Source organism: Pogonomyrmex barbatus, unplaced genomic scaffold (assembly GCF_055798465.1).
Source record: "Pogonomyrmex barbatus isolate J1 unplaced genomic scaffold, ASM5579846v1 scaffold15, whole genome shotgun sequence".
NCBI lineage: Eukaryota > Metazoa > Arthropoda > Insecta > Hymenoptera > Formicidae > Pogonomyrmex > Pogonomyrmex barbatus.
This window is the reverse complement of record NW_028297111.1, coordinates 3818160-3830976: the sequence shown is the minus strand read 5'-3', so window position 1 is coordinate 3830976 and position 12817 is coordinate 3818160. Positions and strand designations below refer to the sequence as shown.

General features: G+C 41.2%; 1 protein-coding gene, 1 long non-coding RNA gene and 1 pseudogene across 2 annotated transcripts; 2 read left to right on the top strand and 1 right to left on the bottom strand.

The window, feature by feature from the left end:
• Positions 1-983: 983 nt before the first annotated feature.
• On the bottom strand, positions 984-3334 carry LOC148937262 (uncharacterized). The gene has a single exon (XM_089073478.1). The coding sequence runs from the start codon at positions 2622-2624 to the stop codon at positions 2124-2126; it is 501 nt and encodes a 166-aa protein (XP_088929604.1). The 5' UTR covers positions 2625-3334; the 3' UTR covers positions 984-2123.
• A 356-nt stretch (positions 3335-3690) lies between these two features.
• On the top strand, positions 3691-4874 carry LOC105422675 (uncharacterized). The gene is made up of 5 exons (XR_016138532.1): positions 3691-3962; positions 4044-4109; positions 4210-4509; positions 4612-4663; positions 4762-4874. It is a non-coding gene; the product is annotated as an uncharacterized LOC105422675 (long non-coding RNA).
• Positions 4875-9726: 4852 nt separating this feature from the next.
• LOC148937261 (uncharacterized) lies at positions 9727-11646 on the top strand (annotated as a pseudogene).
• The last annotated feature ends 1171 nt before the right edge of the window (positions 11647-12817 follow it).

The following is a 12817-nucleotide window of genomic DNA, read 5'->3' as shown; positions in this document are numbered from 1 at the left end:
GAAAAGATAGGGGAGGGGATGAAAGTGTCTGGGTCCGTTTGGATCCGACAAAATAGCGTGTGCAAAGATGGCGGACACCTGAGGAGAATTTGTTCCGGGATCTGATCGGGGGTGCGACAAAATGGCGATTAGAAGGATGCCGGGGTGTTGAAGAAGGATATACCTGACTAGCGAAGAATGGAATGCGGTTTTATGGTACGATAGACAGGTCGAAGAAAGAAAATTGATTCTTTGTATATGAGGGGAATAAATCGAATTTTTCTTAAGAGGATTCTCGAGGTCTAATAGCTAGTGAAACCATTAAAAATTTGTTCCGGGCTGATTGGGGTCTGATAAAATGGCGACTACGGAGATGATAGTCGTCTGAAGGAATATACTGACGAGAATGGAATGTGAACTTTATGGTATGATACGGTATGAATGACTTTTTATAACTTGGATTGAAAGAAGGAAATTGATTCTTTGCATTGCATTGCTCCGAGGTCGTTCGTGGGCTCCGACAAAATGATGCCAACGATAAGAAGGACGAGGAACGTCTGAAGGGAATATGCTTGTCCTGGCGAGAACGGAATACGACTTTTATAGTATGATACACAGCTTAGATCGAAGAAAACTGATTCTCTGTATATATGAGATACAAATCACGTTTTTTCTCAAGCCGGAAGGTTTTTCCAGACCCAATAGCTAACGAAGCTATTAAAATTTGTTTCGGGCCCGCTCGTGGGATCCGACAAAATGATGCCAGCGATAAGAAGGACGAGGAACGTCTGAAGAGAATATGCTTATCGTGACGAGAACGGAATGCGAATTTTATAGTATGATACACAACTTAGATCGAAGGAAACTGATTCTCTGTATATATGAGATACAAATCACATATTTTTCTTAAGACGAAAGATTTTTTCCAAACCCAATAGCTAACGAAAAGCCATTAAAATTTATTCCGGGTCCGCTCGTGGGATCCGACAAAATGGCGCCAGCGATAAAAAGAACGTCGAACGTTTGAAGGGAATATGCCTGTCCTGACGAGAACGGAATACGAATTTATGGTATGATATACAGCTTATATCGAAGGAAATTGATTCTCTGTATATATGAGATACAAATCACACATTTTTCTTAAGACGAAAGATTTTTCCAAACACTTTAATAACTAACAAAAAACTATTAAAATTTATTCCGGGACCGATCGTGGGTCCGACAAAACGGCATCAGCAATAAAAAGGACGACGAAGGGAATATGTTCGATCCCGGTGCTAATGGAAAAAGATTTTAGCGGTACGCAGAACGCTCCGAAAGTAGGAATTTACTTTGAATATATGGGGATGTAAATCGAGTTTTTCTTAAGACAAAAGGCCTTTCTCGACGCCTAATAGCTAGTGAAACTTAAAAATTTGTTTCGAGACCGCTCAGGATTCGATAAAGCAATATCTGCGACAAGAAAGATGAGGGAAGTCTGAAGGGAATATACTTGACCTGACGAGAACGGAATGCGATAGGAAAACAGGAACGAACAGGTTCGCACTAAATGTTTTTCTAACGAACTCGGAGCTCTTATTCTACAATAAACGTGTCTGATAAATTGTCTGAAAAATTTTTTAGATATTTCTAACTCTCTCGAAGCGTTAACGTAGCGCGTTAATTTTTAGGTCGGGGTGAAAAGAAAATAAGAGGGGCAAAGACAGGAATTTAAGTTACAAATCATTTATTGTTATATTGTTGTACATATTATATCAATTCATAAATAAAAGTTACAAATTACGATTTGAGAAAATAATACGAAGAATTTCATTAAATCTCAGAGAAGTTAATTCCACAAATATTATATCGAAATACATATCCAGAAATGTTAAATCGTTTATTTGCGTACGTACATTGCGCGCGATTTCGTGATAATTTCCTTTCAAACTGAGTTTTACAATATCGCTATCTATGTAACTTTTTGGAAGGTTTAATTCTATTTCTTTTATAAGATATTGCGCGCATTTGTTAACATTATCGGTCACGTTTTGTAAATGTTTTAAGTGCGCGTCGACACATTTCACAATATTTTTCAAACCGTGAAAAGTACTCTTCTGCATCACAATTGCGACAGCATAGGTTTTACGCTTCTTCGTCGGTGGCTACGAATCCGTAGTCGTTCCTCGATGTTGAATTTCGATATTTTCCATAGTGGCCTCTTCATCTTCTTTATACGCCAGTAATATGGACCGTGACCCATAAGAGGAGGTAAAGTTGATCGCAACATTTTTGACAATGATAGGATCCGATCTTGATTTATTGTTAGCGTTTAAATACTCGTCGATAAGCCCCATGTTGTTTAGGAATTGTTGCCAGGAATCAGCGTCGAAATAAATTCCTTCTGCATAATTACCGGTTAATTTAACCATTGCCACAAAAATTCCTTCGTTTGTCGTTTGCAATCCGACGTGTATCCTTTTCGTGTGAGAGATGTTAAGTCCATATGTCGTCGAGAGCATCATATGGAACTTGTTGTTTCGTTCCTCGTTACAATTTTCCTTCGGAATATCGCAGATGTTCTTGCGCTTCTCGGAATCGGGGGCAATGCTCGGTTCCGGAGTATTATGCTTCTCGGTATCGGGAACAGCTTTTCGGCTCGCCATTGTTCCTGTTTTTTTCTCAAATGTAACTAATAATCACAAGCGTCGAAATGAGAGACTACTTCGGATTTACGAAGTTGAAACCTCGAAGGATGGCACTCGAATGAACCGAGGGCTGACGAATTCGTCGAGCTCATCGACTTATCTACTAAGAAAAAAGAACTGCGCGCGCAGATGGGCAAATGAAAAATTATAAAATTTAAAAAATTTTAAAAGATTTTAAAATTTAAAAATTTTAAATTGTAAAATTATAAAATCTTTTAAACTTTAAATTTTCTAGACTTTTAAAACTTCTTCGCAAAATATTTTTTAATAATAAACCTAGAAACTACAAAATAAGAGAGTTAGAGATGTTTCTTGAGTGGGGAGCTCGGATTTTCTTTTAGCTAAGTTTTAGCTAGAGAAATAGAAAAGAAAAGGTGAGAGAATAGTAGAAAAGGTGAGAGAATAGAAAAGGTGTAACCTGTATTAAGGAGAATTTTGACCTGTCCAATGGCGCTGCATTTTCTGCGGGCCGCCCTCTTTTCGGAGTGCGCGAGTAAGATTTTCAAAGTATAAATACCGTGCGGAATTATAGAAAAGTCTATTTCCGAGATTATACTTTCTCGGGGTAACTTGACCAATTTTTACATTACTGCGTCGATTCGTTCGCTGTCTTAATTCTAAAAAATAGTGAAGGAGTGAAAAATGGCACTCAGTGAAAAATTAAGAAGATTTTTTATCGTGTGCGCGAATATCACTCATCATCAACTCGACGATAAACGCGAGTGCTTATATCTCACTATTAACAAATGAAGAAGAAGCAAATTACATCACGTTTGCAAAATTCGTACCGGAGTGCTCGAAAACCCTATTGAGCATTATGTTCAGATTAGGGTATTTCGCGGACAAAAGACTTTTAAATATTGTAAAAGAATACATAACCGGTGCAATGGCTGGCGTGGGGGAGGATGATGCCGGCGGACATATCGGTTATTTTACAAGGTGCACCGGAGGAGGTAAATATTTATTTTTAAAGTAATTAATAAATAATTAAATATTGAAATTAGAATATGTAGGTATAAAAAATTCTAAATTTTAATATTTTTTTTAAGCGAGAGATAACATCGCGGTTGTACATCCGTACCAACTACGAGGGTTGAGACGCCCCGCCGAAGATGAGGTGGAAGGAGTAAACGATCGTGAGTAAATAATAGAAAATTGATGTAATTGAAAATCTAGATTTCTAAATTTTCAGATTTTTAAATTAAAATATCGAATTTTTAGGACGAGTGCGAATGCAGATAGACGTACAACCTGAGGAGGAGGAGGAGGGTATCCCAACGGTTGATCTGGTTTCAGGTAAGAAAATAGCAAATATTGCTTTCAAAATTATCTCACAGAATATCGAATTCAATTAATAAAAGCTTAATTTTGTTTCAGATGTGGAGGAAAATAGCGATGAGGAGCCGACTCTGAGCGAAGCCGACACCGAAATTTACACACCGCGTGAATAATTATTTAAAATAATAAAAGTTATAAAACTCGTATTAGCTAATTCTTGAAAAAAGGTAATAATAATAATAATAACGACTTCTTTCTTTTTTAGTACAAGCAAACGATCTGGATGAATCTGAATATGGAGAAGAAGAAAATGAGGAGGAGGAGGAAAACGAAGAAGAATAAGAAGAAGATGTAAATGAAGAAGGAGAAGAAATTGACGAAGAAGAAAGACAAGAAGATAGAGAAGGAGAAGAAGATGACGATAACGATGACGAGGAAGAAGACGATGGCGAAGAAAACAGGAGAAGAGCCTTTGAGCAAATGTGCGATGGGCTTTTAAAAGAAGAGATCGAGGTTTTCCATCAGTGCGAAACACAGACGGGCTATTCTCCGGAAAATTATGAAGGTAAATTTAATATTATTTTTAAATTTTAAGATAATTTATTCTTTCCGATAAATTTATAATTAATTTATTAATTAAATTTATAATTAAATGTTTTTTTGCTAGATTAATACGCTCTATAAAAGCTTTGTAAAAGCGAAGAGGAAAGCTGCTCAAGGTAAGAGATACCTTTGGTATGCTGGAATCTATTCGCTAACATAAAATCGAGTATAATTAAAATATTTATCATTAATATTTTTTGTTTCCCATTTTCAGTACAAACAGGAGGAGGCTTTTCACGCGAAGAAGAAGAACAAGAAGATCGTTATTTACACCAGCTTCAGAACCATTCGACGGATCTTCAACAGCATCACCAGCAGCAACAGCAGCAGCAGCAGTAGCAACAGCAGCAGCAGCAGCAGCAACATCAGCAACACCAACAGCAGGAGCACCGATGAGGATGCTGCGGTCGACGACAGCGACACGGTCAGTGAAAATTTCACTTATATTGTTACGGGCGGAAAACTCACGTAAATTTCAAAAATTTGAAGTAGGTAGGGAGGCGACATTCGCGATACGTCCTCTCGCGGAGGGTGCTAGCGATATCGTAAATTATTTAGAAAACGCGTTTCGCGAAATCCACGCATATGCGATACGTTTGAGCGGACCGGGCGATTACGTGGGGTTATCCTTCGATTCGCCAAATTTATCGCATGGCCCTGCAGGTCTTTCGTTTCGTCCGGCGCGAGATTTGACTCACGAGGACATATGGAAACTCGTGAGTTCGGTAGCGCAAAGCGCCGGGGGTTTCGATATCGCGATGGATTTCACCATACGCGTTTTTAACGTAGCGGTACCTTTGGGGCGCGGGGGATCAAATAAATTAACGCGAGAAAGCGTCGCGAAATGCTCGATTTTACAAATAAAAAATTCCGACAATCTATGCCTTCCTCGCTCCTTCGTAACGGCGAGGATTTACTGCGAGCGTGGTACTCTGCACATGGGAGAATTGCACGAACGGTGGGAATCCGTAAGATACGCGACTTCTTCGTTACAGCGTGAGTTGGCGATTGAGTTAACGAGGAGCACGGGTATCGTGATCCCCGAGGAAGGTTGCGGATATAATGAAATCGAGCGTTTTCAACGGTTTCTCGCCGCGGAAAATATCGCTATAATAATTTATAATTTTAGTAGTTTTTGGCCGAGGTGAAAAACCGAGGTACGACGGTCGCGCATTACTCGCCTCCCTCGGACGCGAACCTTCATATACATTAAATATAATGTATTACGAGGATTCGCGTCATTATAACCCTATATTAAATTTAAGAGCTGCAGGCGGTTCGCGCGGCGGTTACTGCGAAACGTGCAACGAGGTCTTTCGAAATGATAGGGGACATCGTTGCGCAAAAAAATGCCCTCGTTGTCGCGTCTCACCTCCGTGCGTAAATCGTGATAGAGAAATAATTAGGTGCGAAATCGTAACCGTACGTTTTTCGGTAATTCTTGTTTCGAGCGTCACCGAGCGGAAAAATCATATAACGGGAAATCTCGCGCGAGCATATGTAATTCCGTTAAAATTTGTAGCGATTGCGGGCGATTTATACGTGCAAACACGGTACATAAATGCGACACGGTCTTTTGTAAAACATGTCGTTCGTTACAACCGTCGAATCATCTATGTTTCATGCGTCCTCTTGCTCGTAAAGCTAGCGATCCCGGCGAGGGTACAAGTACCCTGATAATGCGAGCAGAAAAAAAGGCATGTGAAAATGAAAATGATAACGTTGCGATGAACGAGCAAACAAACGGTCGTGTCGCGTTTATATTTTACGATTTTGAAACGCGGCAAGACGAGACGCTCGTAGGTACCGAAAACGTGAGAATTCATGTACCGACTCTTTGCGTAGCGCAACAAATTTGCGTAGCATGTGCAAACGAAGACGACATGACGATGCGATGTCGATAGTGCGGAATGCGCGAGTTCGTATTCCGTCTCGACCCCGTGAAACAATTTGTCGATTTCGCAACGCGAACGACAAAATGTTTCAAACAAATTATTTGTATCGCGCATAATGCGAAAGCGTTCGACGCGCAATTTATCTTAAAATATTTTGTAGAAAATCCGAAGAGCACCCATGAACCGCGCGTTATTTTGAACAGAACAAAAATTGTCGTAATGACGGTCGGACATACGAAGTTTATCGATAGCATTAATTATATGCCGATGCGTTTATCCGATTTACCTAAGGCCTTTGGTCTGAGCGATACGTCGAATAAAGGCTGTTTCCCGCACTTATTTAATACTATCGATAATCAATCGTATATAGAATCAATTACCGATGCTAGATATTATTCTCCCGATCACATGTCGCCGGAAGAACGCGAAAAGTTCCACGCATGGCACGCGAAAATGGTTCGTGAAAATTATATTTTTGACTTTCAACGCGAAATTATCAGATAGTGTCGAAACGACGTAGATATCCTTCGACGAGCGTGCATGAGTTTTAGAAAAATATTTTTAGAACGTGGAAACGTGTGTCCGTTTAAGGAATATACGACTATCGCTTCCACATGTATGAGAGTTTTTCGTAAAAACTTTTTGCGTGAGGAGGAAATAGGAGTCATTTCCGTCGGGCGGTTACAGAAACGTTGACAGGCAATCGCACAAAGCTCTGCAGTGGTTGGTGTGGATGGAACGCGAACTCGAACATCCCATTATCCACGCGGGGCGAGGCCGCGAATATAAAGTCGATGGCACGTCCGTTGATGGATATTACAAAACGGAAAATGAGTCACGACACTGGGTGCTACAATTTCACGGTTGTTTCTGGCATGGGTGCCCTTCGTGTTTTAAAGTAAATCGCGATAGTACGCTTTCGTCTGCGAATCGCGGGGATACGATCGACGCGCGCTATGAACGGACGCTTGCGATGTCATGGCGCCTTTGTAAACGCGGTTACCACGTGATGGAGAAATGGGAGTGCTCCTTCGACCGAGAAATTTCGAATAATAGAGAAATGCAGAATTTTCTTAAGAATCATCCGTTGATAAAGAACACTCCTCTCGATCCTCGCGAAGCGTTATGGTGGACGCACGGGAAATATCGTCACGCGATACGAAGTTTCAGGTACGGAAAAAATACGTTACGTCGACGTATGTTCTCTGTATCTTTCGTATTGAAAACCGGCGTTTTCCCGATCGGGCATCCTAAAATTTACGTAGGGCAAGAGTGTTCTTCGTTAATCGGGGTATCACCAAATTATAATTTCAACTCGGTCGAAGGTCTCGTGCGATATAAAGTACTCCCACCACGTGATCTCTTTCATCCGGTACTACCGTATCGCGTACAAGGTAAATTATTGTTTGCGTTATGTCGGAGTTGCTGCAAAACGTTCTCACAAGTTGAGTGTACTTACGAGGACCCGGTGGATCGAGAATTCGAGGGTACCTGGGTATCTTGTGAATTACGCAAAGCCGTCGAGAAGGGTTATCTCGTGACACATGTGAGCGAAATTTGGGAATATAAAGTCGCGCGATACGATAGCGATACTCGTCAAGGCGGACTGTTTGCCGAATATATTAATACCTTTTTGCAATTAAAACAAGAAGCGAGCGGTTGGCCGAGCGAATGCAGGGAAGACGCTAACGATGATACTAAGGAGCATTACCTTCGGGAATATGAGGAAACCGAGGGTATCACACTCGACAGGCGAAACATCGCGCGCAATCCCGGTTTACGTTCGGTCGCTAAGTTTTGTTTAAATTCATTTTGGGGAAAATTCGGCCAACGATCCAATTTGCCGAATACCGAAATTATAAAATCTCACCAGCAATTTGACTTTGCTTACGAGTCCTGAGCACGAGATAACCGGTATATTACCCGTAACGACGAGGTAATATATGTTTCGTGGCGATTCCGAAAAGAGGCGGTCGTGCATTCTCCGCTTACGAACGTTGTGATCGCGGCATACACAACGGCGCAAGCACGATTAAAATTGTACAGTTACTTAGAATTATTGAATAAACGGGTTTTATATTACGACACGGATTCGTGTATATATGTCCGGCGATCCGAATGAGTATGAACCGCGTACGGGGAATTTCCTGGGCGACATGACAGACGAGCTCGAGAGCTACGGCCGCGGTAGCTACATCGAATCGTTCGTTTCCGGTGGTCCGAAATTCTACGCGTACATTGTTCGTACTCCGTCGGGGTGCACACACGAAACATGTAAAATTAAGTATTACTTTAAATTCATCGAATAGCGGGTTAATAAATTTTAGTAGTATTAAGAATATGTTAATAGAAAAGGAAAGAACAAGACGAGACGAAGCCGGTCCATCGATAAATCTACATTTCAGTGCAATTCGACGCACAGCGTTTCACGACGTTGTTACGCGAAATGAAACAAAGATATGCTCACCGGTATTGCTGAAACGTAAATTTATTAATAACCATTATTCGGTTCCGTACGGTTATGCACCGGAATAAATTTTCTCGTCCTAAGCTTTCTTAAATAATCGAGTTTTCCGCCCCTAGTCAAAGATTGTAAGAAATTTTTGTAAAATATATTTTTCAGAGAGAACGAGATGTAAAAATAATGTAAATGTGTACATGTGCTAATATTAATTTATATCTTAAGTAAATATTGTAATTTTAAAATTAAGAAGTTTTATTTTTATAAAATTGATGTTCGATTTATTTTAAATAAATCTATAAAAATTATATTTTTTAAAACATGTTTTTTTTCGTAACTCCTTTCCGCCTTCCTTCAGCCATTTAAAAAAAATAAACATATTTACATGCACAGAAAAAATTTGATTTCTTCAATTCCTACCCTCGCTGTATTTTTTATAAAAACGATACTTTTTATAGAAAAGGAAAGAATATATATATATATATATAACAAATTTTAAAAAAGATTTTTCATTTCATATAAAAATATTTTATATTTAGAAAGAAGAAAAACGATTTTATCTTTAATTTTTTAACGCAAACTATATGGCTGGCTTATAACGCTGTTTCGCCGGCGCGAGCATCTTCGAGGATAAGTTTGCTCACACCGCGGGGGATGAATCAGCTCGCCCGCAGTGTTTTTCGCTAGCTCTCGCGGGGAAACGCTGGCGCGAGCGTATCTTCGCCGCGGTGGGCTCCCCGGTCGCTGGGATAAGCTTACAGCCTCCTCACAATCATCAGCCTTTATGAAATCGCGCACAGACGCGAATCTGCCATTTCGTAAAATGGATGTACGGTGGAAACATCCGTAGACGTCGATCGTGTGCGGACCCACAGGATGTGGGAAAACGATTTTTGTGAAGAGATTTCTTCGTCATTTATCCGAAATGGCCGATGTGCGTTTCGAAAGAATTTTGCTTTATTACGTGGAGTGGCAGGAAGCTTATCAACAGCTTCAATACGAAACTCGAGATTTCGTTGCAGCGATCGAATTTCACGAGGGATTACCGCGTCCGGAAGATTATTCTAGCGATCCGACTCGTCCGAAATTGATAATAATTGACGATCTTATGAGGGAATCGTCTTCGAACGAAGCGATCGTAGAGCTGTTTACCAAGGGAAGTCATCATAAAAATCTCAGCGTAATTCTCATCATACAAAATCTCTTTCATCAGGGCCGCGGACAACGCGATATATCTCTGAACGCGAATTACTTTGTGGTTTTCAAAAATCCCCGGGATCGCGCGCAAATTCGTCATCTCGCTCGTCAAGTCTATCCGAACGATCCAAAGTTTCTCGAGGAAGCGTACCACGACGCCACGTCCCAACCTCACGGATATTTATTGCTTGATCTAAAACAATCGACGCCGGACGAGTATCATTTTCGCACGAGCATATTTCTCGATGATACAGCGAATTACGTTTATGTAGCGCGCAGATCCTTTTCCAGAAGTTTCGTATAAAAGTATCGTCCACGCATTCTCTCGCGACAGTCGCACGAGTTCCTCGCGATGAAGAAGAGAACGTTGTCGATTAATGCGAGAAAAATCGCGAAATGCTCGATCGGTAAGAAAAATATCTGTCTTCTCGAAGTGCTGTGTTATTCGAACAAAAATCAGCGCGCCTTTTTCTTAGCGCGCCTTTTCGCGTCTGCTGGGCAGACGAAAAATTCATTCGCTGTATCTGCGAGTGCGTTTTCAATACTCTCAAGGGTAACGTTCCGCTCGAACGCAGTAAAAAAAATCGTCTAAGCAGATATAAAACAATTTTGCGTCATTTAGCGAGAAAACGTGGTGGTAACTGGAAAAGTAAGAAAAAGCTATTACTACAGCGAGGCGGATTTTTACCGTATCTTATCGGACCTATACTATCCTTCCTATTTTCAAAAATTATCGGAGAGTAGTTCGAGAGAAAAAAAGAAATCGAGTTATGGAAAAGGCAAAGAAGATGGTCTTAATTTCCACGGATAATCTCGAAAGAATGCAGCAACGGTTCCAGCAATAACAACAACAACAACAACAACATCCGGTAATAGGCACGGAAAACGTCGCACGACAGAATTTCGAGATGATACAGGGAGAAAATTTAAATTCCATACAAACACTCGATACGCATTTATCACGACTCGATTCAGATATGAGCAGGATTCTTAATTCACCCACTCCGCGTGATGTAAGCCAGAAATGGAAATTGTATAAAAAAGTACTTTGGCGATATCTTCATTTTGATAAAACGCAAAAGGAAGATTCGATGCGTAACGCCGCCGATGAGAACAATTCAGATGCGCGGGAGGGAGACGTGGCCGAACAGGCGCGCGAATTATCGAACAAATCTCCTCATCTCGAAGAGTACGTAAGTAATACAGTACGGGCCGAGTCTTTGCGTAGGCGCAAGCAGCAAAGCGTCGAAAAAATATTAGAAAATGTGCCGAAAAGTTTTCGTGCCAAGGCACGTTTACTTTTGAAACATTTGATTGATAAAGCAGTACCCGCGAGAATTACTTGGAATGAAGAAGGAATCGTGACTATCGAGGGTAACGTTATAAAAGATTCGAATATCACGGAACTGATAAACGACGCGATGCGAGAGAGAAAAATCGTGAAAGCAATAGGAAGAGGTTAGTTTGCGCGATTACTACGTACGACAAACACCCCGGCTGTACTCGTAGGAAATAAGGAATTGTTAGCAACCACATTTGTCAAGATATTATCACCACCACAACCGAGTTCCACTCCGAAAATACCGAGAAAACTTTCTACGTCAACGCCGGCGACGGCGACGCGGAAAAGAGTACGACGCACAAGAAAAGGACAAAAACGCCGAAAGACCGAAGAAAAAGAGCGAACAAGATGCGCATTGTTTCTTTCGCCGCGTTTTCGTAAAGATGATATCCCTATAACCTTCGCGAAAGATTCTCGACAGGCAAGAAAGAGACGCTTACTCGATTGGAGTGAATTGAAATGACCAGGCTTGAAAATTTGTATTACGATCCAGCGCACTATGCGGGGTATTCGGCAACGGATAACTTGGCGCATGCCGCTAAACCGAATTTCTCTCGTAAAGAAGTAGCTCGCTGGCTCGAATCGCAAGACGCGTACACACTGCACCGCCCTTCGAGGCGAAAATTTCCACGATTACGTTACAACGTGACGAATATCGACGATCTGTGGGAGGCCGATTTGATCGAACTCCGTAGTCTCAAGAGTTATAACGATGGATTTTCTTATCTGCTCGTGATTATCGACTACTTAGCAAATTCATCTGGGTGGAACCGCTGCGGTTTCGATAAAACGAGTAATTGCGTGACAAGAGACTTCCAAAACATTCTCTCGAGAAGCGATGGACGAGCGCCCATGTACTTACAAACCGACAAGGGTAAAGAATTTATCGCACGCCCGCTGCAAGATTTTCTGAAAGAAAAAGGCATACGTTATCGCGTAGCTCGCAATCCAGACATCAAAGCCGCTGTCGTTGAACGCTTCAATAGAACATTGAAGGAGCGAATGTGGCGCTATTTTACGCATAAAAACACGCGGCGTTACATCGATGTGTTGCAAGATATCGTGCGCGCTTACAATCACACACATCATTTGTCCATCAGGATGCAACCGGGGACCGTTACGAGAGAAAATGCCCGCATTGCACGTGAAAATTTGGAGCGACGTAGAGGCGAGAGAGAGAGAAGGGGGCGTCGAAAGTAGTAGAACAAAAGGCTAAATTCGATGTTAATGATCTCGTACGGTCAGTAGAGCGAAAGCCACTTTCGAGAAAGGATACGAAGCGCGGTGGAGCGAGGAAATATTTCGAGTTTGTCGCGTCCTCCATTGGCGAAAACTCCGCGTGTACGAATTGTGCGATTTATTGGGTGAACACATC